This window comes from Lepidochelys kempii, chromosome 27 (genome assembly GCF_965140265.1).
Source record: "Lepidochelys kempii isolate rLepKem1 chromosome 27, rLepKem1.hap2, whole genome shotgun sequence".
Lineage (NCBI taxonomy): Eukaryota > Metazoa > Chordata > Testudines > Cheloniidae > Lepidochelys > Lepidochelys kempii.
In genome coordinates, this window is record NC_133282.1 from 15,408,546 (window position 1) to 15,434,058 (window position 25,513).

The 25,513-nt window shown below is 50.0% G+C and overlaps 1 protein-coding gene across 1 annotated transcript in view; it reads left to right on the forward strand.

Moving 5' to 3' along the window:
* The window catches only part of LASP1 (LIM and SH3 protein 1), a 53,366-nt gene that overhangs the window by 18,577 nt on the left and 9,276 nt on the right, over nucleotides 1-25,513 (forward strand). Inside the window, exons 3-4 of the mRNA XM_073325542.1 lie at nucleotides 10,134-10,218; nucleotides 20,205-20,312. Of these exons, the coding sequence (XP_073181643.1) occupies nucleotides 10,134-10,218; nucleotides 20,205-20,312 (193 nt within the window). The remainder of the gene's footprint in view (nucleotides 1-10,133; nucleotides 10,219-20,204; nucleotides 20,313-25,513) is intronic.

Genomic DNA, 25,513 nt, shown 5'->3' on the forward strand with positions numbered 1-25,513 from the left:
ACCAGGGGAATTGCAAAACCAGCAAGTCAAAGTACTGTTAAATGCACAAAGTAAACAGAAAATGTAGAGATCTCCAAGTAATCCTAGGATTTGACATTAACAGCAGCAAACCAACTTTCATGTTGATAGCACTTTGACTCTCTTCTGGCTCTCGCAGAGTCTTTAATGTGTGCTTTCATAGCTCTGACCAGTTTTAGTTGACTAATTTTTAAATTATATATGTACCAGAGCCTTGTCTATACCAGGGCTCCCACTGATGCAGCTGAGCTAGTGGTAGCCTATTAGGGACCTTAGCAGGAGGTCTGTGTATGGAGTTCTTACGGGCTAGGGTGGGATTCTGTAGCAATCTTGCTTCCTACAAGGAGATCTTCAGGGCAGGGGACTCTCCACAGGCGTAGATGTAATACAGAGGGATTTGTGCTGTTTCTTGCTGGGTGCAGAAGCCAGAATTCTCCCCAGGGTGGGGGGATGGGGACAGGACTTAGACAACTGCATTGGCCTAATTTCCTGCTTGAGCAGGACAGGCAGCATTTGAAAACTGGTCAGTGTGGGGATTTTCTTTTCCTGCCAGAGCTGTGTACTTGTCTTCCCTTCTCCTAGATCTCTGAGCTGATTTATGTTTAGTTGCTTTTATGTCGGGTGTAGCTTGCTTGGGGGAGGTTTTTACTCTCTCCCATTGTATGTAATCACCCTAGGTCCAAGGGAGCTGTGGGTTAAAGGGGCTGTTACTCTGGTGGTCCTGAACAAGGATACAAGGCTGGAGAAGGAAGAGCCTGCTTCCAGAGCACTGAGGCTTTACTTGGTCACATGTCTCTCTCTGCCCCACATATTTAAATACCGTTCACTTAATCTGACAGCAGTCCCCTGTGGTGGGGATTTAGGGGGGCATCCCATTTGTCAATTCATTAAACTCTAATCAGGCTCGGCAGCTACTGACCACATCCATGCAAGAGGCCTGAAATGTGAGGCAAATCCCCCTCCCTCTGTTGGGGCTGTCTCCTCTTTATCAGTAGCAGGATGTTAAAATCTGTCTGCATCTGCATTGCTGCTAAAGCAGTTGTTGAGACACAGGTGTGCACCAGACTGGGAGGCCTTCTCATATCCTCGCTGTCACTGCTTTTTCTCATTTTGGTCTTACTGCCCCTAGGTTTTGTAGTTATTAGTCTAGAATCGGTGGCATTTCTGTGTGGCACCAAACAATTTCCATTCCACAGTCCCTGCATGGCTTTCATGCTTGAGGCTCGCTTCACTACCTCCAGTCCCCTCTTCATACTCCACCCCTTTAGCACACCCAGAGCTTCCAACAAGGGGAAGTCTCTTTCCAAATGTCCACTTCTGTACTGACAAAGTGACTTGCCCTGAGGTCGCATGCAGTTGGCAGTCAGAGCTGAACCCAGGCTTCTGCCTCCAAGTCAATGTAGCTGTAAAGATAATGACTTAAATGGATGTATCCGCTGTCTCTCTCTCTCTCGAAAGGTTAGCATTTTTGTCTGCGTTACTATCACTTAGCAGCAGACTCTACACAAACCTCACCTCTGAGGGTGCGTGGGACTAATTACTTCCTTTCAGTTAGTCACAGTGACTAGACTTAAGTTTCCCTGTATTCGCCCTCTCAGCTGCCTGTGTCTCAAAACCTTCCTTAGGGAAAGTATTCCTCTTCTGCAGTGTAGAAACGGGGTGGCCCTGAGACCCTGAGCCACAGCATCCACGTTGCTATTTTTATTGCACTAGCTTGAGCTCTGCTAGCCCAAGTCTGTCCCTCTGGGCTGGGAGGCTCACTCCTAGCTGCAGTGAAGACTGGCAGAAGGGAACCAGAAGGTTTCTGGTTTAGCTTTTCCTCTTAGGGGATGTCCCCTGTGATCTGAGACATGGCGGCAGCACAGCATGCCCCTGCTAGCGCAGCACCATAGGTTTCAGTGCAGGCCATACAAACACTCCAGGGACGCGCTTGAGTTGCTCGCCTGTCTACACCACTATCCTTAGCTGCACTAGTGTGAGTACATCAACCTGTGCAGTGCCTTGTATGACAGTGTAGACTTCACCTCGGGGTGAATCTATCTCCCTGAATTTCCAAGGTACTCTCACCTGGGTCTCTTGCTAATCGGGGCAAATATTAGCCAGTTGCCCTCTTGGGGGTGTGAGGAGGGGAATCCAGTCCAGTTTAGGACTGAAGAATTCAGTGTCCCAGGAGCCAGGTTTAACCTATGGCACAGACCGAGGTTAACTGTCTAGCCATGACATTGCATTAATGCCTAGGAATGGGCCCTGAGAATAGTGGCCTGGCTTATTTATAGATGTGCACTGCTGTTAATCTTAAAAAGAAAAGGAGGACTTGTGGCACCTTAGAGATGCTCAAATTTATTTGAGCATAAGCTTTTGTGAGCTACAAGGTGCCACAAGTCCTCCTTTTCTTTTTGCGAATACAGACAAACACAGCTGCTACTCTGAAACCTGCTGTTAATCTTGTAGCGTAGTCTCTTTGGAAACTGACTGGATGTGTGGGGGATGCTGCTCCCTTTTCTTAAAGGATCTCTGCATGGAGACTCCAGTGCCCAGAAGGAGATGTCATGGAGCACATTGTTCCATGTGCATCTGCTCAGCACAGACCATCCAAACTACTTCAGTGCTCAGGAGGGGTCGCTTGCTGTGCATTTGGAAAGGAAAGGCTAGGTCGCGTCCCTCTAGAATGTGAGCATTGGACTTCGTCTGCCAAGACTGGGCCTTGCTTACGGGGAAGGCTGGAACAGGGACACTGACCGTTACGCTCCTTTCTTGGTTTCTGATTTCAGCCCTCTAAGCCAAGGAATACACCATGCCACCCCACCAGGAGACCTCCAATGGCATGTGAGAGACCTGCCTTCTTTGTGAATTCCCCCAAGATGTTGAGGGTGGGTGAGGGGAAAGAGCAGAGATGTCATTCCCACACATGCTGCCTTGTATTCTGTTGAACCAAGGCTGCTCACCCAGTGCTTTCTCATTAAGGTTTAATTTATTGCTGCCTGTTTCTGTCGCTGATTCTCATGCATATGAGGTGATTCTCTTTCTGCCTTGTTCTAAGAATACAGGCTCCTGTGTTTATACTGGGAAGCACCGACTCTTGTGAGTGGGTGACTGGCTGGGGCCAATGCTCTAAATCAGTAACTCCCTGCCTTAGACTGGCAAAGGATTTAAATGTCTGTTCTTAATCAGGCAGCCCTTCTGTCTCATGCTTTATGATCATGAGTGTGGTGATGTAAGATCTAGGGAAAAGGTTCGAGTGGTTGCTTATTCTTTTATATAGTCGTGTCTGATCCAGACTGCTTCCCTGGTGGCATGGGCACAGCTTTCTAGCTCTGTGTTCAGAGCAGTGTTGGCTCCTGTCAAACTACATGTGGTCTTTAACTAAGAAAACAAGTAGTCCAATAGTTATGCTGTGCATCCCTGAATTCTAATCCTTTCTCCTCTTGGCCTTGGGGCAAACGACTTACAAAATGCAGATATTTACCTGCTACATTAGGTTAACTAGCCCTTGTTGGTAAAGCATTCTTGAGAATGCAGGATGTTGGGAGGGCAAGCTACCTTTCTGGAGGCCTGTCTTTAAAAAATCCTGGCACATCACAGGTGAGACCCTTAGTGGGCTCAGGGTTGCATGGGAGACTAAGGTCGCAACCAGCACCAAGTGTCCCATGTTAGGGCTGGCAGACCTGAGGGGGTGAAATTTCCAGAGCACCTGGCTTCTTGCTTTCATGAATCTCTTCTTTTGGATTTCTCTGCAAAAGATATTGGGGTGGGTGTGAGTTGAATGTACGTGCTGCTCTTAGATCTGACACTTGTATTGCATATGCAATACCTGGCCTTTGATGTGCTATACTAGGAGCTTTAAGATCTGTTTTCAAGCATGTCTTGGTATACGAGCAAAACAAATTGACTTTTGGGGGTTGGGGGTAGAACCCAACAAAACTGTAAATCATGCCCTTCAATTGTGTATTTCCTGGTGACGGAAGGCCCCCTGAGTCTCTTAACCAGACCAGCACCAAAAAAACCCCAAATAAACCAGCTCCTTGAGAGGAATTTAAATTTCCTCGCCAGGTAAGTGTGGTGTGTGTGGGTGTGTTTTTTCTTTAAATGCTGTGACCACAGCTTCTCTCACCAACACCCTGAGGCCATGGTTGGGAGTTCTGGCTCTTGCATTAGCATGCCCAGAGCATCGGATGCAGTTACCATAGTAACCTAATGATTGGGCTCTGTGCTAGCAGATAGCATGAAGCTCATGGGCCATGACTGAACCATAAATGCAGCTCCATTCTTGCCAGTATGTGAGACTTTTACAAACTGCATTTCCCCTTCACAGAACCCATATATCTTACAGTAGTGCAGCAGCTTCTTTGGCTGGCCTGAATGTATAAAGGTTTCCTCTTTACCTGGAGTAAGAAAGGGTTTCTACCCTCCCTCCACATATCAGTGAGATCTGCTATGGGGGGGTGGTGGTGTCACTCTCCGAAAAGTGAATCATAGTCCTAGTATAGCTCTTATTAGAAGAGGGACTACAGATCTCACCACCTGTTCCCTGACAGGTTTCAGAGCAGCGGCCGTGTTAGTCTGTATCCACAAAAAGAAAAGGAGGACTTGTGGCACCTTAGAGTAACAAATTTGAGCATAAGCTTTCGTGAGCTACAGCTCACTTCATCGGATGCATGCCATCCAATGAAGAGAGCTGCAGCTCACAGAAGCTTCTGCTCAAATAAATTTGTTACTCTCTAAGGTGCCACAAGTCCTCCTTTTCTTTCCACCTGTTCCCTGTGCATATAGTCAGATCAGCTGATATTGGTGACTCTTCAGTCCCACTGGTATCATGGGAAAGGGAAGCTGGGGTCTATTTTAGTTTCTGTTCTGATTGTAGTGTCAGATCTGGGCAACCCATTGTCATTAACGTGGCTGGCTATAAGTGAAGTCAGGGTTGGTCTGAAGAATCTTCTGGCTCTCAAACCCCCCAACAGAGAACCTGGCTTGACTTTTGGATCCAAGGAGAAGGTCTATTTTGGGTTCTTAAACTGCACTCATTACCATGAAAAGAGTCTGCCTTGGGAAAATTTGTAGCTCAATCACTTGGTATGGGGAGCAGCTTAGAATCTGGCTGCCTCTTCCTGGAGACCTCAGGGGGCTCTGTGTATGGCTGTGTGAGGAAAGAGCCAGAGAGCAAGGCCCAAACTATCCTCTCCTGTCCCAATAAAGGCCATGTGTAGTGTTGGATTAACACACTACCATTGGCTAGGCTCAGCACTTGGAGGAAAAGCAGAACAGCAGTGTGCTTCTAACTGAAATGCAGCCTTGTCACTTTCAGTCTGAAATGTCAGAAGAAACTTGGACTCTGCTCCTGGCACAGAGAGCCTCCTAGGGAAGGAATGGGGTGGGGGCTGGAGAGAGGAGGAAATGACAGTGTGGGGGTGGGGAAAAACCATCCCTAGGGGTTTCAGAGATGTGATGTACTGGAATGCCAGGCCTCATTGGAGTGGGCTTGCATCCTCTCTGCATACTGCCTGAAACAGCAGAGATCAGTGGTACCGTCTTCTGGAGCCTGTTACAGGCTGAATCTTCTCATGAAAGGGGATTTCTCCTGCCTTTGTACAGTGTCCAGGACAGAGTTGGTCCTATTTTAGCTGTCTTCACTGGAGAAGGCTACGTCCCCCTCTAAAACAGTGCTTTCAAATCGGGGAATAAAAAGGGTGGCAGGAAACCATTGGGATACAACAGTGCTCTGAACAGGGTCTCCTAGCAGCATGGTTCAGTGTTAAATCTAAATCTTTTTAATATGAATCTCCAAATTTACCACTTCTGCACCACCTATGACTGAGTGATTAGCCACTTCTCCATATCTTCCCTCCCCCAACCATATGCTCCTGCCAACTTTCATGTTTCGTGTATTGGGTCTTGATCTACACTCTTTCTTAGGCCCTCTCCCGACTAGGTTTTAAAGCATGCTAACTGCATTTAAAGCCAGTTGTTAGCATAGTCTCCACCGCCCCAGGACAGTAACCTTTAGGTCTGAGATCTGTGCTAGCCAAATACTACCAGAGTTCAGCATCTAAGTCAGTTTCTTCTTCTCTCAGGGAAACCAGTCTTCCACAAAGCCCAGGGAAATTTGCTAACAGTGGGGTAGACCTGTCTAAAGATGGGGTCAGATCTGTGCCAGCAACAGCCAAGCTGTCCCCATGAGACTTCTTTCCTCTTTAAAAATCCATTGGTCAGGACTTTTTAACAAGCTTTAACTCTGCCCTGGGCAAGCACAGATGACAATTGTGGCTAGACTGCTGACATTTTAGTCACCTTGCTGCTCCCACTTGCTGGCTACCATTGGTGGCCCAATTTTTAAATGGGAGACCAGCTTTTTTTGGAAATGCTTAAATTAAGTGGCCAGAATGGGAGGTGTGCAGCACCCTGCCGAAAGCTCCCAGTGCTCTCAACAGGAACTGAGCTTTCTTGTCAAAGGCCACACCTTTCTACTGCTGTTCTGGGGGATAGCCACTGAACAGCACCCTCCTGTTGTGTTCAGACCATGTCTATAGCTGCATTTGTAGGGCTTTGTAGTCTGCACTGGGACGTGGGAGGCAGCAGGGGTCATCTGTACACACCATGTATATCCACTCCAATCCGATTAATCTGAATTGGAATAAAAAAAACCCCCAAAACCTTGCTTTAAGCAATGAGCGGTCTGTAGATGCTGTAAAACTGGTTACCCACCCCCTTCTAAATCTCTCATTTAGCCAGACTTCTGGTTGGGGCAGTGCAGAGATGAGAAGGTTTATGCCGTCTGGATGTGTCTGTATCTCTCTGCACCACACCCTATGGCGCAGGGATGTGGGGGGCCAGTCTCCTGAAGCGTGGGCCAGTGTGGTGGCTTTTTTTTTTTTTTTTTTTTTTTTGCTATGGAAACTGCATATGGCTGGAGGTGGAGAGATTTAAAGGCCACTTAGCTATTCATTTCTGTACACCCCACACCCACCCCTCCCTCTCCCCCCCCCCAGCCAGAGTGTCCCTGTCTCTGCTGACAGGACACAGCCTGTTTGTAACATCACCTGCTACTAGGAATTTGTGCAGGCAATGGGGGAGGGAATGGACTGTCTCTGCTGCTAGCCTCTCAGAAAGCTGATTGGGGGAGAGGGGTTGTGTGCCTAAGATCACACTGCAGGATTGGGGGAGGGGAGAAGACGGCATGTTGCTGCTTGTTGCTTTTTACACACTAGAAAGGGTTTTGGTTTTCTTCTGAGCACCAAGGTAGGGGACCTATTTTTAACCTTGAATTTCCTGCATTGCTGCTGTGCTCACAGGTATTTGCTGTTGCAGGATGGGGAGCAGTGGCCTGCGGCTGGGTGTCTATTTTGTAAGTCTGTTTGCTGTCCTGCACCAGGACCAAGTTGTGCAAAAGCAGTAGCTGACAGCTAGGATTCTGCTGATGTGGTGCTTATGGGTCACAGTTGGTATGTGTGGCAGAGGTGCAAACAGGGTGCTGTGCACAGAGTGCTGCTTTGTGCTCAAACAGTTCCCTGCCTGCTTCTTCAGGCCCCCGGTTTACAGATGACAGCAGTCTACACAACAGGTGAAAATAGATTTCCCTCCTGCCCCAAAGCCATAGTGTAGATGGGACTCTGGGTGTCCTGTTAAAGGGATACTTAAACTATGGATTCTCCAGGGTCTTAACTCAGTTACAAGGGGACCCAAATTGTGGCCCCCATCTGCTTTGCTGGGACTGTAACCCCAGACCTGTCTGGTTGTACTAGGGCTGGAGCCTGCGTTCAGGGCTGTGCCAGAATTCCCTGACAGGATTGGGAATGTCACGATTTCAAGGAAAAAGCTTAAAATTGCAAAAGGAGCTTTAGAGAGAGACCCTCCTAGTCCTTCCTCCTTGGATCTTTCTTCAACAACTGCAGTTGAGTCTATGAACAGAGCCAGAGCAGTTTGAGATAGTGTCCTCTTTCCAGAGCTAATACACATGGAGGAGTGGGGTGTTTAACATAAACACAGGCAGCTGATAAGCATGTAAATGCCTCGGCTTTTCATGAGAATTTAGCAATTTCTTACTTCCTGAGGCACTAGGGATGACTGCAAAACGGTAGGTTTCAAAGAACCTCTGTAGGTCTCTGCTTCATTAGTAGATGTCTAAGAACTTTACCTCATGGAGTTTAGGTGTCATTTCAACCCTATGCCTCCACTGGCCTGGCTGTAATAGGAAGTGGTTCTCCCCTGCTTCCTATTCCTGGGTCTACCATCAAACTGCACAGCACTGCTTTTCAATCCATATTTCCCTATCCTTTGTCTTGTGCCTGAAAGGATCAGGTTTCCCAGGACAAATTACTGAGGCCACTTTCTCTCTTCACTGTCTCCAGCACAACACCGAATGTTGCAGTGGGATCTTCTAGCTTCTGCCATCCACAAAGCAGTTACACAAATACCAAGGCTAGAGTTTCCTCTACACACATTTCCCAGGGAGTTCGGTGCACAAATAGTTAAGATCCTGTATGACAACCAATTTCAAGGCCAGTTTGAAGAGGCAACTGGTCTTGGAGCTCTCCTCTCCTGGGCCTTGTCTTCCCCCAACCTTAAATTCCCGAGATGTGGAGGCAAGGAAATGAGCCAGACTAACTTTGGGGGCAGTTGTGCTTTTCAGTGCATGGAGTCTGTTGTCATGCAGAAGAGTGCATTGCCTAATAGTGGTGTGAGAGTGGTGGCTGCATTTGTATCGGGGTTAATACTTAACCTCTGGCCAGTTTCTACTGGCCATCAGCCATACCAAGAAAGAATCGGCATCTGTGTTGTGCGTACAACACAGGTGTAAATCCTGCCTGCAACACTTCTATCGGCTGAGCAAAGTAAGATAAGTGCAGGGCAGGTTCCTTTTTGGGCCTGTCTGTCTTGTTGAACAGTGGGGAAGTGGTGAACAAATGCCTCAGCCACACTAAGCCCCACCTTTGGGTATTCTTAGAGCGCAGGCAGGCCCGGCTCTGTTAATGCACCTTAGTCCTGACCTGTTGTTCAAGTCCTGCTCAGAATGTCACCTGTACACAGTACTTGTGATGGAGCTTGGGCTCTTGCTTTGCTTGTGGCTCAATCGTGCTTTGAATCTGTAGGTAAAGAGGGCTGTGCAAACTCTCTCTCTCTCTCTTCTGGCTTAGATGGAGAGTGTCCCCTCCCTTACCAACATCCTTTTGTCTTCCAGCTACGGGATTCAGCATTTGCCTTCAGTACTCAAGTTCCTCTAACTGCTAATTTGTGTTGTCTACAGTAATGACTGCATGTAACTTTCTGATGCTGCTACAGAGCACTTGGGGATAATAGCAGTTAGGCGTGCTGCCAAAGGTGGACAGCGTTCTGTTGCTGTACAGAACCCTCCATGTTAGGGAGTTCTTGGGGCTTGTCTAAACCCAAGTGGTGGTGCTAATTCTGTACCAGAATAGCCAAGCAGTACAAGCCCCAGTGTGGATGTAGGTAAACAGTTAGCTTTGTTACTGTACCGATAGTCTACACTGGCAGAAGACCCCTTTGTACCAGCAGAACTGCATGAGCGCTAGCTGGTTGCACTGTTCTAACTATTTTAAGTGTTTTACACTCTGAAACAGCTGAACATAAAATCTGTGTAGACCAGGCCTTTCATCCGTTAACATGAAGAACGCTACCCGCTACTTAATGCACAACTGAAGTGATTCAGGAAGGTGTCCTAGGCTTTTTCCAAAAATCTAGGTTTTTCCCTCCTTCAAAGAGGCAGGAGAGGGGAGGGGGTGCTAAAGAGTCCCCTCTTAAAGAGTTAAAACCTCTTTCCCTATAAACTAACTCCATGCTAGCAAAAGGCACCATGTTAGCAGCCCTGAAGACTGCAGTCCTCAAGCCACCCTGCTGCTAGGGGTGCCTCTAACAATACGCTGCCGCTCCTCTCTTAGTAGAGGGACTATTTCAAGAGCTAAAGGCGTGCCATCTAGGGGCCTGTTGAGTCCCTGATGAGCTCAAGGCTGAAGCAAAGGACTGACCTGGAGCAGGGAGGGTTAGGAGTGCAGCTGATGTGGTCCTAGGGGCAAGTCCATCAGGGTGGCCCCTTGTGTGAGCTCAGTTTGCTGTATCCAGTCTCTGGGCTGATGATGGCTAACGGGTCTTGCTTCTCCTCTCAGACACTACCCGAAGCAGTCCTTCACCATGGTGGCAGACACTCCAGAGAACCTGCGCCTAAAGCAGCAGAGCGAGCTTCAGAGCCAGGTAAGAACGCTGTCAAAGGCTCCCCTGCCCCTTGGCCAGGCTACTGTCGCTTGCCTCACTGTGCCACTGGTGACTCTCCATCCCCAGTTCATTCTGGGGTGGGTCATTTCTGAAATATTGCATGGATCTGATAGTCTGGCAATTCCTCTGGTCGGTCTTGTCCCAGTACCCTGGCCCTGATGGTCCAGCACCTCTTTGAGCTGAAAAGCCAGGATGTCCTGTGGTCTGTTTTTTTTTTTCTATCCTGTCCCGATTACACCTCTTCTTGTACCAGCATCTTCCCTTCCTGGCTAGACCAATAGGCCTGATGATGTGAAGCTGTGAGCTGTCTCCCCTGGACAGACAACTTGCTCCCAAGGCTTGAAAAAAAGGAGGGGAGGAAGGGATGAGACAGGACCTGGTCTGGTGCAAGAGTCTCCCTGTGGGGCAAGTCTCTGAGCTTGCTTGGGCCACGTCTGGACACCCCCCTCCTATTCTGTGGTCCAGAGATGAAACTGGGTCGTCAAAAGCCCCCAGCTGCAAGGCAGAGCTGAACTGGATTATTGCCCAACTTCTGATGACACAATAGGAACTGGCTTTGGCTTTAGATCTATTAAGGGCTTGAGGTAGGCCAAAAAGGTCTCTTCTTCCTCCTTCCTGCCCTGGAACACTGAAATATGCAGAATTTGAAACTCAAAAGCTTAGATTATGATCTGCAGAGTTTGCTTTAAATGGGGCATAGCTTGTTTGGGAATAATAGCTTGGCTGGCTGGCCTTCTGTAGTGTGAATTCTCAGCCTCCTTAGTATCCCTCGCACTGCTGAGGTTTGAGAGTAGGGAGCAGGGCTGTCCAGGGGAGTCCAAGCCCAAGGAGATCTCATGGCTGCTACCAAGTTAGAGAACTCTGACTGTCCTGAGCTGCTGTCCCTGACTTTGAGACAGCACCATGCTCAAATTAGTGCCCAGCATACTCTGCCATGGCAGGAAAATGCATCCAGGAGCAATTTTTGGCTTGTCACTCATGCATGAGAACACAATTACCACATCCTGTGCTGAGAATCTGATTACCCTATTTCCCCCCCGGCTTGGTGAAAAGGGGTTAACAGACTGCTTTTGAGGGGCTCACCAAGGCATGCCAGCCTGGCTCTGCACAAGCTTAACAGAGGCACTATTGGGCTTGGAAAGATCCAGGCAGGGGGTGTACCGCCTGAGACTTGCCTTAGTGCTGTTTTCAGGGTGAGCAGGCATCATTTGGGATCAGTGCGTTCCCCTCCTGCTGTGCTGTGACAAGCACAGTGACCTTCCTTTTTCTCTCTCCCATTAATTGAGAAGTGCCGGGAGCTAAAAGGCAGCTTGCTGGGAATGGCTTCCCTGCTGGAGGAGGGAGCTAGGCCTCCCTTTGGTGTCACAGGGTAGATGCTAGCTGCTGGGGTATCTTCTGGGAGGGGCCCTTCAGCTATAGTTTTGAAACATCTGCTTTTGTAAAGTCCCTTCCTCGCAGCAAGTTTCCCAACAGCTCTCTGACTTGCACAAATGCAGCTTTGCCTGAACAGTCAGGGCTTGCTTTGGGCCTCCTAGAGCTATTGTGGGAGGCAAGTGCCACTTCTCCAAGGTAAGAGGCAGGAGAGCCCAACAGTTCGCTGTTCAGGTTGCTCCAGCCAGTGCTGCTTTTTCCCCCTTAAAAAATCTCCTGGGGCTGTACTCCAGCATATCCCCACTGGGCCCAAAGACTACCTAGAACCTCTCTGGAGCTGGTGTCCCTGCAATTCCCCACTGGATCTATTGTACTTAGAGGAATTCTTAGATCATAAGGCCAGTAGGGACCACCATTGGGATCCTCTAGTTTGCCCTGTGCTCTGCAGGAAGTCATAGAAAGATTCTCTGAATTCCCGTTTTGAATTCCCACAACTCTCCTCATAGGAATAGAAGTTTGTCCTGCCATCCTTTGCACAGTAATGGGAAGGGATTTTTGGCCATCTTTGTTAGGCTGGTTAGCTGCTGCCCTCCACCCCAGAGGAGGCTGTTTTGCAAGGCGCTGTCTGTAGCTGTAAAGTACCTTAAGCCACCCTGGTGTGTGTTTTGCTGTGGGAGTATCAGATGCTGTTTTCCTTTCCTTCCCCACCCCCTTGCCACATAGCAAACCTGTAGCCCTGGCAGGGGGCAGGAGGCAAGCTGGGTGCCAGGTTAACTGCCATGTTGCCTGTCACACTGAACGGCTGGGCCCCAGGGTACTTGTTTTACTTCTCTAGGAGGCTAGAGCAGGCACCTAGCTCCTCCCACTTAATCTGATGCTCCAGGGAGTCTTGTCTTGACCCAAACATCTGGGTACAGGAGAGATTAAAGAGTCAATGCCCCAAGCAACAGTAGCTCTGGAGGGGTTCTACGAGCAGCATCCCCCTCTCTTATGGTCCTGGGAGGCTCAAAGCTTCCCCCTGTCCCAGTGGTGTGTTCCCTGTCATGGGAGGGATTGCTTGTCAGGTGAGCTAGAGGAGACCATCCGTGCAGCAGTTTCCATCTGAAGACTCCCAATCATTTGGCAAATACTAAACTCTCTATAAGGCTCTGCTTCATTTACTACAGACATGCCTCCTCCAGGGTAGAATGAGGCAGCTGTTAATAGCACGGAGCAGAACTGAACAATACTTCTTGACGGGAAGCATAGTCCAGTGGAAATGGCCTGGGCACAGAGTTAGTAGAATGAAATCCTAGCTGGGTAAGGAAAGATGGTCCAGTGGCTAGGTCAGTCTGGCACTCGGTGACCTGGGTTCAATTCCATGCTACATCAGTCTGACACCTTTGGGCAAGTCTCTGGATCTGTTTTGTGCCTAAGTTGCCCATCTGTACAATGAGAGTGCTTCCCAGATGCTCAATGCTGTGGTGCTCTAGGCCATATAAATACCTTGGAGGAAGAGGGTAACTCCCTCAGTTCTGTGGGATCTCAGAGCAATTTTTAAATTTAAATTCGTTTTAAAACTGAGAATTAGTATGTCTTACAAAGGGTGCTCATCTACTGAATCCTTTTAGCGGCAGGCTTTTCTGAGGCCTCCCCTTCAAGTACTGCCTAGGCCTTACCCTACTTAAGAGCCTGTCCCACTGTAGAATGGTGCATAAACACACCCAAATTGTTCCTCTTCCTGTGACACTTCTCTTGGAGGGCTCTGTCCCCTGCTGGAAGAGGAAGTTCATCAAGCTTGGATGAAGGTGGCAGGACTGATGGCCTGAATGAAATCTCTCCATTTGAGCATAGCTGGGGGCTCAAAGAGCAGTCTGAAGAATAATTGCATTCTGTCTCCTGGCCCCATCTCAAGCCCTGACTAGATGAGCAGAGAAATCTAGTCTGGGATTTCTGCTGCAGCTGCCCCACTTGAACAGTGTGGGTGAACAATGGGGAGCAGACTGTCTCTCGGTCTGACTAGAACCAGGCCTGGATTTTTGTTCAGCTGTCCTCCTGTGGGGAAGGGCTGTCTTGTTGTGCTGAGAGGAGAAACTGAAGAGGAATAAATCACTTTAATGTAATCTTGGAGAGAAGGGTCAGGTGCATATTTGATTGGAAATGAGCTGGTGCAGAAGCATATAAATGGCTCCTCCAGCTGAGGAGGTCTGTGCTCACATGAGAACAATTACTGGGCTTCTGATAGAGGTACTGTTGCATTCTAGGATTCCACCTTGAGCATCTCTTCCAGGCCAGAGTGACTCACAAGAGGTAATTTCTGAGTCCGAGGGAGGAGAGGCTGCTGTTGGGTCCTGGCAGTACTAACCACAAGGGACCCTTACTCAGCTGGAAGGGGGGGAGCTGTGGGCTATGGAAGAGCAGAAATGCAATGCCCATGGCCCTCTAGGGAGGGTAGATCTTAAACAGGCATAAGATAACATCCTAATTCCTCTCTCCTTATGTCTGCCTTTGTTCTGCTTACAAAGGGAGTCTCCTGTTTTCTAAGCACCAAACATTTACTCTAGTTAATACACAGTTACTTTTATCTTCACTGACGGTTGCTTCAAAGGATATAAGGCTGATATCGGCTAAATTTGCCCAGAGCTGAGCAAACCCCACATGGTCTGGAATGTGACTCCTGTAGTCTGGTTCACTGGTAGTACAAAATCTTGGCGGCCAACTGGACACACCCAAGCTCCAGCTAGCAAAAGTGGTGCCAGAATAACTGTAGCTATACTAGGATTTTTGCCAGTATAAAAATGTAACTTACAAAAAAAAAAATCACACCCCAAGCTGACACTTCTACACCAGCAGAAGTCTTTAAATGTAGACCTGGCTGTAGATTTTGTCGGAGGGGTTCATTGTCATGGAAAGATGGGGTTTGCTTGCTGTGTGAACAGTCTTGTGCTGTGTTCTTCAGGACACTCATCAAGACTCCATCTCTAGTGCTGAGTCTAACCTTTTCCAGAGCCCTACTTTCAATCCAGCGTGCAACCCTGCAGGGCTGGGGAGTGTGTGACCTGTGGCTATGTCTACAAGTCTCGGTGCGCCTCTCCCAGAGACTGGAGGGGGTGGCACTGAGCTATACTGGAGAAGGAAGGGGAGAACTGGTAGGACTGTCTCTTCACTCTGGAGGATTTCCAAACTGGAGATGGAATGGACACATCCCCAGTAACGGCTTTTGGCCAACACACAAGGTTCTAATACTGGATCTAACCTCCTGTGTGGGGTCTGTATCCTGGTGTGTTTTTGGGTAGGGGGAGGGATGGACTCTAGTAGTTCTATTCTAATGCTGCAGTAGCATATGCTGATGCTAGTAACTTCTCATTCCTATTGTTAGATGACTAGATTCTAATCCCCCCAAAACAATGCTCTGAATACAAAATCCCAACTACTAGTCCCAGTCCAGAACTTTTTTTGTGGACAGGGGAGCTGTGGCTCAGCTGTGTGCCACGCTGGAACTGGTTAATATAGTCTGCATCAAATCTCTTGGTTTCTGTTTCTATTTCTATTCGCCAAGAAGGCGTCTCTTGTTCTGGTTGCTCTCGGAAGCAGATGATTATCGCTCTTGCAGCTAAACTAGGCCCACAAAGTGACCGCTTTTACGCCTTCGCTCCCTGCCTCCTGCCCACACCTGCCAGAAGAATCGCAGGGTTTTCATCCTGTGGCTTCCCTCCCAGACTCTTGAAATTGGCCCCTTTGGAGAAATATTTTGATGCAATCTTTCCTGTCCAGGGGTGGAGGTACCTGTTGAGTGGGTGGCATGTAGCTGTTTTGTCTCAGACTTTGTTCTGTGTGCCCCTTTCTGAAGCAGGGCTTCTGACACTCTTTGGTCTCATTGAAAGTCCAGTCATTAAAGGACATTCAAACACCAGCTCTCTAATACACTTGAACAGAGAGCTGCTGTGCACTGCCAAGTGAGGGGGCATTTCTTCTGTAGCTGCCTTTAGGCAGTAGCTGGGATAAATTGTACCATGTCACAGCAGTCTTCAGGTCTGTACCTCCCACTTCAAGAGTGGGGGAGTCTTCCCTCCTGAGTGAATTGATTTCACAGTGAATTGGCTCCACAGGGATGGAGCAAAGGCTAGTACCTGGTCTCTCAAATGGGGAAGGAGCCTTGGCAGAGTTGAGATCTTATCTAGTAGTGAGGAGGCCTGTGGAACATGGTCTAGTTGGACATCGGTGGGTCAGAACTCCTGGTTCTGTTTCTGGCACTGTCACTAACTTCTGGTGTGAGCTTGGAGGGGGAGTGACCTGCCCATTTCTGCATCTGTAGAATGAGGTGAACAGTATGCAGGGGGAGGAAAGGAAGAGACATGAGGCACTTTCTAGGCAAACATTAACAGCCTGAAATCCCAGTCTGGAAGGAGCTGTTGAAGTGAGCAGCTAGGCTGGCAACTGAGCTGGGAACCAGCTGGTAAAAGTAACCATTCATAAAATAATACCTCTTGCAGGGCCCAGACCTGTCAACCCTAATGCCTCTTTTGAAGTGATTAGTCCCACTGACCTGCAGAAGGCCACTCTCGGCTTTTGATGCAGTCTTGGACTTGTGCATGCAAGCCCCAGCTTAGACTAATGGCTTTCCTTAGCTCTTCTCCTTGGCTGTGCTTTTCTAGACACTGGGAAGGGACTCCAGGCTGGTGAATGGCGTGCCTGCCACAGTGCAGGGGTGAAGGCTGCCTGTGGGTCAGAGGGCCATGGCTTAACCTTGTGGTGCGTTTTGCCTCCATTGTCTGCCCTCCCCCATCCTAGCCCATGCAGAGCCATACATACATGGGAACACACTCGCTGCCCCACTCTGTCTGGCCTTCTGCAGGCAACCGCTCACTGCTCAGCGTCTTCCAGCCTAGTGCCCATATAAGGGCAAGAAAGAAGTAAAAGGCTGCCTTGTCTCAGCACTTCCTCCCTTCTCTCCCGCTTGCTTAACCCTCTGTGTGGCTGTTCCAGAGAAACTGCTCTTCCTACATACGCCCATGGTTTGCTGTGCCTGGCTTGCTGCTGAAATACACTCCTGGCTGCCTCCCCCATCTGGCTTGGGTAACTTAAGGCCATGCCAACCGCTGCGTGGTGGGGTCTGTAGTCTAGCAGGCTCTGACAGGCCTGTGTCTCCTCTCTCAAACCCTCCCAGAGCTCACACCAAGCACTAGAATTAAACAAAACGGCAGGGTGTTGAGCTCGGCAGACGTTCCAACGCCTTGGATTTTTGGAACCTGTCATGATTGAAAGGCTGGCTGATGCAGAGAATATAGGGTTAAAGGGCTGGGTTCCTCTTTTTTGAAGTCCTGAAAGAGCCCCGCCCCCTTTACCAAGACTGCTACCATACATCTGTGGTTGAGATGCAGGAGTCACAAAGCCCATGGTTAAGTCAGAGTAGTTTGGACTGAATGAATGAAATGATTCAGGCCAGGCTGACTCGCAGTCTGCTCTAGAGTCCTGTTCCTGCCCTGTCTGCTCATGCTCTGAGTTGGCAATGTGATGCCCTTGACCCAGGAAAATGGAAGAACTTGGCACTGATATCTTGGGCTTCTGTTCCCTGCAAGCAGAAGAGCAGCAAGTTGCTCTGAGGGCCCGGTTTGGTTTTAATAGCATGCTTGACATAGTGCTCCAGGAGTAACGGTTAAAGCAGAAATGGCCACCCAGTGGGATGCAAGCCACAGGGTAGAGAGCAGAATGTGTGTGGTAGGACAAGGAGTAACAGCTTGGGGCTTGTCTTGACTAGGATTTAAAGGCACATTGGCAAACACAAACAGATCCTAGCATAGCATACATGCTGCCTTGTCTAACATGCTAAACTGCTAGCTGTACACGGCATTGTCTACGCTAGCATCTCTTTGTTAGCTATTGCACCTTTAAATGCTAGTTAAGGCAAGTCCTCGAATGGCCCTGTGGATCTCTCTCCCTTCCTCATGAGGGACTTTGGTAACATGCCTTTAAATCCTAGTCTAGAAAACAATTTCTGCTGTTAGCAAGGCAGTGATCAACTCCTGTCTGCAGGTGGCCAATCATGCCAGCCTCCCAGACCTGCTTGTTTTAACTTACAAACCAACACCTTTGTGCTTTCTCTTGGCCTATGCTGGGCAGTGGGGCTCAGGCTTCAGCCCTGAACCCCAGCAAGTCTAAGCCAACTGGCGATGGGGTTGTGACCGGCTTTGGGGTCCTGACCCACAGTTTGAGAACTGGTGTTACATTATCCGTTGCCCGGCCTACAGTATACTTCTAAAATGTGCTTGCTGACCCCATACCTGTTGTTGCTAGCCCAGACAAGGCCAAGGACCGTGAACCCTGCACAGGTAGACAAGGTGCTCCTAGTGCTTTGGTTTCTAGCGAAGTATTAGCTGTCCCACAGGGCTACCATGTTTCTATGTGAAACCTGTTTCTGGGTTCAGCTGCACATAAAATCTGCTCTTTCCAGACAGCTTGAAAGATTCTGGGTTTAGGCTGAATGTGGAAAGGGGGCAGTCACAGGCTTGTTCCTCCTTAATGCAGTAGATCTCCAAGCTTTACCTCTGCGTTGTGCCAGTGACCAGGCCAAAGAAATGAGGCATGCAGTCTTACTGTGCAGGAGATGCCCAGGAAGGGTCAGGGCAGGGGGGAGAGAAGCAAGTGCTTTTGTAGAAATGCTGCTTTGCTTGGACTGTACTGTCTCCCCCTGCATCTCTCTAGTGTTGCTGGCTGAGGGGAGGGTCTTAGCCTAGGTTGTTTGCACTGTATGTACAACTCTCTGAAGACCAGATCAGTGTAGGGACTAGGACTTGCTCCCAGGAACCCTTCCCTGGCATGCACAGTTGTGATTCAGCCTCTTAACTAACTGCTCTGCAGTTGAAGTGTTGGCTCCTTTCTGGCTGTGGGCTGGGAAGGGTTACAGGAAACTGATGGTGCTGGCTAGACTCACTGGTGTCTGGCCACCACTTAGATGAGCATTTCCCCCGCTCCAGCAAAGAGGGGAGTGGGAGGGAGTGACATGTCCACATGCTCCCTTGCCCTGCCTCTTCCTGCCTTCTTACCCTCCCAGCACCCCTCCTTGTAAAGACTCCTGCTGCTCGGATTCCTCTGCCGGCAGGGCAGTGCAAGTTGGGAATGGGCAGTGCCCAAAACACAGGAGGGCTGCATGAGTGCTCTCAACCCTGAGTACCCCAGCTTCCCATGGGAGGGGCTGGGACTCTAGAGACCCAAATCAACAGGGTGCTGCGGCACATGGGTGCCCATCACACAGGGGTGCAAAGGGTAATCTGCTCAGAGCTGAGTCAAATTATTGACCTACCTTCCTGGGTACTGGAGTGCAGTGACCAGTGACTGCTCTAGTCATGGGCTCACTTGCTTAGTGGAGGTGGGATCTCCAAGTGGGGAGGGCAGGATTGTGTAAGCTTTGAGGGGACTTCAGGGCAGCTACTTAAAACGAGCATCTGCTGGGTAAAGCAGGGTCCTCCTCTGAAGACTTCACTGCACCCAGAAGGGATAATCTGGGAGCATCAAAGGGTGAAAATCCAAAAGTGTGTGTTTCACCGCAGAGTTCAGCTGAGCTGTTGCCCTCCCTGCACAAACCTTGCACTGGAGCTCATACGTACTTGCTTACCTGGGTTCAGTGTGTCTCAGTCAATAGATTTGTGCTCCTCAATCACTTGGGCACCCCTGCAAATCCCACCCATAGTCCTTGGGGAGGCCCTTGGCTCTCTGGCGCAGATAGCGGCAGCTGATCCAGAGGGCTAGGGAAAGTCTGGATGCAGATTATTGCCTCCTAAATGGAGGGTGGGTAAGGTGCTGCATGACCTGCTGCTCTCTGTTGGAAGCCCTCTATTGCTGAAAGCTGTCTAAACAACCGTGACCGGCTATTAAAGTGGCCTGCAGCTGTAACAGCCTCCTCTAGATGCAAGCGGCAGTTTCCATCCAGTGAGGCTGGTCTGAGCGTTTCCTTCCTTGCTGGAGGGATTGAGTCAGCGGCTGGTTTTTTAGCCTCTGTAGAGGCTGACTGTTTGGGGAATGGTGAAGCTGTACTGGGGCAAGGCAGGGCCAAGGATGGGCCCCTGGCAATCCCCATGCATGGGATTAGCTCAGGGCTACTCAGTAGGTCTGGGTGGTGGCGTGTCAGTGTATCTAACAGGTTTGTATGCTGCTGAACCTGCTGTCTCTCTCAGAGGAGAGATGAGACTGAGATTGGTGTGACTCGGCACCTTTTTAAAAAAAAACAAATAAATAAAAATCCCATGACCCTGCCCCTCCTCCCCCACCCCAGGAATGAATGTGTCGAGCCCCAAGTACTAGCCAAATTGAGGTCACCATAGTCTGCTTCCCACAATTCCTCCTGCTTTGTAACTTGGTTATAATTGTCCTAACTGGGTTCCACCCCAGAGGTGACAGACTTGCACTTAGTTGCAGAAGTGCTGTTGTACCTGGAGGTCCTAACCCCCCTTTAAGAATAACCCGTTCTACCATTATTGCTGGGAGGCTGGGCTAAAAGGCTATCTTGGGGGTAGCATGCAATGCTGGAAAAAGGGTGGATCACACAGAGGCTGGGTCTTGCCACATGAGTTGCTGTGGATGATTCTCAGTGTCTTGTTTTGCTTATCTCTCGTCCCTAGATTCGCTACAAGGAGGATTTTGAGAAGAACAAAGGGAAGGGATTCAGCGTGGTGGCCGACACCCCCGAGCTGCAGAGAATCAAGAAGACTCAGGACCAGATCAGCAACGTATGTAGCTTTTTAATCTGTGCTCTAGAGTGCTACGTTGCTGTGCTACCCCTTGGCTTTCTGCTGTGGGACGGGGGACAAAGGAGCAGCCCTGCGAACTGAGGTTGTGAAAACAAGGTCTTTATTTACTACAACTTTTTGGTTCCTTCTAGGATAGTTGTGGGTGGAGGAGTGGGCACAGTCCTCCTGTTAGTGCACGTAATTTCTGTATGTTTGTGCAACTGGAATGTGGAGCCTCTGTTCCCTGCAGACGCCCCGTGATGGGAGCTGCAGCAGGAGCTGGCAGGACCTTGCAAGTCTTAACTGTGCCATGAAGGGTTCAAAGTGTAGTGGGATTTGGAGGCTGGTGGGACTCTCAAAATGAAACAAAGCAAGGGTGAGCCCTAGGGGATGGCCCTGAATGGGCCAATCGCATCTGACCCATACTGTGGACTCTGTCCATTACTGAATCCCAGGCTGTAGGAGAGCGTCAAAGTGACAAGTCAGAGTGCAGAATGACTCCAGTTCAACTTCACCTTCGGTGCTGTCTCAGGAAACCTCAGCCAAACGCACCTCGCTTCCTCATGCCATGTCTCACTTAGACAGCTGTGCGGTGTCCTGTGCCAGTTTCCTCTGACTTGACCATGCCTCCAATTGTCCGACGCTCGCTCCAGCAGCCTGGCTGCTGGAGGGTTTTTGCTGCAGCTGTTCAGACCATGCATGGGCTGAATAGACACTGTATTCAAGGTAATCCCGGCACCTGCTGCTCTCCAGCAGGATGGGCTGTAACCCAGTTTCCTACCTGGCATCGTAGAGTGCGGATTGCTAGGCTGCCGGCTGCCTCACTAAACTCCATGCTGGATGCAGCCCTCCAAACGGCGCTTGAGTTACAGCTTCAAAAGCCAGCATATCTTTTTCTCTCCTCCTCTTCTGTGCTAGGCCCTAGAGAAGGTCCCGTGTGCCACCCCCCCGGACCTGGATGGACCTTCTCTAGGGCCTAGCACAGTGCGGTCTTAGTCCCTGACTAGGCCTCATAGGGGCTTAAAGGAACTTCAGTCCTTCGCCTTGTCACTTGGATGGCAAACCAAGGGCCCAGTTCCTAGTGTCTTGCCTCTAGGACCTCTAAGATGCTCTCTAGTGGACATCTTTGTGAAGGCAACTATCCCCAGCAGCGTGGCTGGATTAAAAGTGGTGCACTAGAGGCCGTATATGTGCCTGACCTAGCAGTGGCTTCTGTAAGGAGTACAAAACTGTTCAAGTCAGAGTCCCAGTCCAATGCTCATTGACTCACTAACTAGCCCTGAAGTCCAAAAATAAGGTTCATGTTTGAACTGAAAGGTAAGGTCACAAATCCGGGAGCCACTTAATGCGGTAGTTCAGTCCTCTTGCAAATGGTCTGGGTTGGTGCTCAGTTCCAGAGCTTGTATGATGCCATCCAGTCTCATTGCATTACTGTTTCTTCCCCACAAGCAGCTGGAGGGAGGGCCACCTGTGAGTGCATTTACCACACCCTGCGCAGGAGTGCATTGGGTTTGGTGTCACTCCTGCTTCTGGCAGTGTGAGATCTCCCACAGCTGCTTCCCACCCTCTTAGGGTTTGAGTGGGCAGCAGCGGGGGGGGGGGCCTGCACAGCATCTGCTTCCTCCAGAACACAGAGTTAACTAACCTTTAGCTGCTGCCCTGTGTGTATTTAACTTTCTTATCAGGCTGAGGCTGTTGCAAAACCGTTGTGGTCAAGGGCAGGATCCACAGAAGGTTGGTAGTAAAACCAGCCCTCCATGCTGCAGCTTCACACATGATCTTGCCTGCAACTTTCCACTTGACAACCTGCATCCATTTAGTTGCTTCCCTTTCTTCAGAGATTTGGGGCTCTCTGATGCCCTAGGCCTTGGCTAGCACAAAGAGGCTGCAAAGCAACTGTAATGCTCCTGGAGAATACCCATGGAGCCCAGAGCCTCTCATTCCTGTGCTTGGCTGTTCTCCAGCTGCCATGATACTCATGGTGGCCATGGCATGCAGGGTGCAAGCTTGGGCAGATCTCGTGTCTGCCTTGGTCAAGGGTAAGGCCTGAAATAGGTCCTAGGGCTCTGCACCAGCCCAGGGATGAGCTGGGGGCCTCCAAAGGCTAATGTAGTCCGGGGGCTGGCAAGATTCTGGCCTTGCCCCACCTCAGTTTGTAAAGATGGAGTGGCCAGATGGTGTCCTGGCCAGGAAGCTGAGCTACACCCTTCCCCATCCCCCAACCACCTCCAGAAGGAAGTCAAGGGCAAACCATTGCCCTTCCGTTGTTAGTGTGTTTTTGTGTGTGTGGATCTCTACCAGCAGTAATGCAGGTGGTAAAGCTGTACCTAGAGATACTCCTCCCTAAGAATGTATGAGTGTCCTGGCCCCTCTCCAGGAACAGACCAGAGTCTCTGCAGCAGTGCCCAGAGAGGACAGCCATGCCTCTTAGCTGCTCTCTTTTTCAGATAGCCATTCAAACTTGGTCTGGCACAAACTTAGGAAAATGTTCCTCCCCTTCCCCTGGACAAAGCTTCCAAATTGGTCACCTGCCCTGATCCTCGGACCTCTTCTGTGAGCTAGTGAAGATCTCTGAAGGGTTGCAGCAGGGTTCCTGCTTGCAGTGCTAAACCAGGTGCCCTTACGTGATAGAGGTGAGACCAATTCTCCCCCACCCCAGTCCACACACCCCTTTAGCCTGCAGTAGTGAACGGGAAGGGATGAGCTTGGGAAGGGGCAAGAGGAATTTTATGTGGAGGATCTTCCCTGGGTAGGGGTGAAAGACCCAGTGGGAGAAGGGGAGCAAGATGCAGCCCTCTGGAGAGAGCAGGTAGCCATGGCAGCATGGAGTGTTGCACCATTATCCGCTGTCTCCTTGGAACAGTAAAGCATAACCCCTGGCGGGGGGGAGCGGGGACTGACTAGCAGGTCTGTCCCTCCCCATCTCCCATGCCAGTGCACTTCCAGCAGCCAGCTGGTTGCAGAGGACCTTGGTGAATGATTCACCAGGTGAGGGGTTGCTGCAGCCTGCTCCCCTGCCAGGCAGGTGTGGGGCACTGTCTCTAGTGCTAAATAGAAACAATAGCTTTGTTCTGGGCAGGTCAGCCGCTCCCAATCAATCCAGCGAGGAACAAGATCGGCACCAATGGAGCCCTGAGCCTGTCGGCACCATGTGGTGGCTCTGTCCTGCTCCTGAGGCTCCATGCGGTGTGCTGTGGACTTCAGGAGAGCTGCCCTGGGCCTTTAGCTTTCACTTGCCCTGGGCTGTCTCGCCCACCTCCCTCCCCAGCCCCAGGGCTGGGAGGATTCCCCATTGTGCTGTCTAGTGTCGGTCCTGCCGGCAGTACCCTCCAGTAATTAAGAGCCTGGGGGTGCAGGTAGAGCTCTAAGGCTTATGGGGCGTTAGCAGCTGAGGTGGTACCTGGGCTGGGAGGTGCCTGGCCCCCAGCATGTTGAATTTTTCTCCTAACCTCATTGGGGGAGGGGGTATGCTCATGACAAATGCCAGTCTCTGCCCTGCCTCCCCAAACTTCAAAGCTTCTCTATGAATTGATAGAGTGGTGCCTCTCTCCAGAGGCTCTAGCAGTCCATGGCAAACATGGACAGCCCCAGACACCTGTGATGGAAGATACTATAGCAGGGGAGTGATAGAACCCAGAGTCCTGATTCTCTGACCACGCAACAGCCCGGCCTTGTAAGCAGGGTGATGGCTGCCTCAGGTCTGGATTTCAACCCCTCTTGAGAAGTGGGATGTGGTTTTTTTCCCACTGACTTATAGAGCAAAATATTTTGCTCAGGGAAGTTCCCCTCCCAGAAGCAGTGCTCTGCGCCAGGCTTTCCCTCCTGCCTGCGCTTAGTGTCCTGCAGCAAATAACTGTTGAACCAGCCAACAAATGGGCTGCAGGTGTCTTCTGCATTGGCTGTGTATTCATTAACTCAAGTAGCTATTAATTTTTACACCCACATCCAGACGTTAACCCTTTGCCCTCCTGGCCTGCTGTTGAGCAAGAGTGAAGCAGAAACAGAGTGCGGTGGGAGACGGAAGGCTGTGATCGTGGTATACAACCAGTGTGTCTTGGTGGCATCTGCTGCTATGCTTCTGAGCCTGTTTAGGCTGCTGAGCCTGTGATTAGGACCCCCTCTGATTTCTAGACCAAAATCTGTTTAATTGGGGTAGAGGTTCTGTAGATTGGCAGGATGCAGTGTGACAGGTGGCTGGGGAGTCCTCTGACCATTAGCCCAGAGCATGTTGGGTAACACTTTGAAGGGTGCCCCAGCGCCACTTTCAAGAGTGATTTGAGCCTGAATCTCTTTCCCTTGGGTACCCTTGAAAACTACCCATTTCTGCTACAGGCTGTTTTAATATTAAATACTTTCTCGGAGGTTCTCTTTGATCAGTTGAGTCCCCACCCACGCCTGTGTGTGCATTCTGCCGGTTTATAATAGTTGGTTAAGGTCACTCTGCCAGTGCCCTGAACACCCCTGCCCTGTTTACGTACAATGTAGAGAGATGTTGGACATGCAGCTAAGGGGTGGCCTCTGAGCCATTGTCTACACTAGGACACATCCCTACACTCCATTGTTGCCACAGTCAGTTCAGTGCCTTAGAGCTGCAGCTCGAGTTGTCCCGACACTGTGCACAGACCAGCAGCGAGAACAGCCGAGTGAGACTGCTGATCTAAAATGCAGATGCTCCCCTGCAGCACTGCCCGCACCAGTGTTATGGTAGACATGGCTTGCTGGCTGCACTAGCCTGGCGATTCCATCTGTGGCTGCTGGCTCCAGCCCAGCTTGGAGAGACCACACGGCTGGGAGCTGGACCCTATGGTTCTCATGGGCTCTGTTTTCAGGCTGCTGGATGCAGTCTCCTTTGCTTTCGCTTGCAATCAAGTCATGGCTCTCCTCTACCATGAAGGTCACTGAAACTGGGAGGAAGGTAGCAACATGCCATCCTCCCTTTAATGGGAAGGGGGGCCTAACTATTGCCTCCAGAAAATACAGTAGCACCCTCCATTCTTCCAGTTGGTTCCTTCCCAGCCATCTCCCTGACCCTGTTAACTGTTCAGGGCTCTATTGAGGAGGATTTCCCATAGCTGAGCTTCCTCAGTGATGTGTAGGACAGATACCCTACTAGCAACTGTAAAGCATTCTCCTCAGGCTGATCCTCCTTTCCCCAGGGCTAATTGTGGAAGAGTGCTTGGCATTTGGCTTTGTTTTGGGGT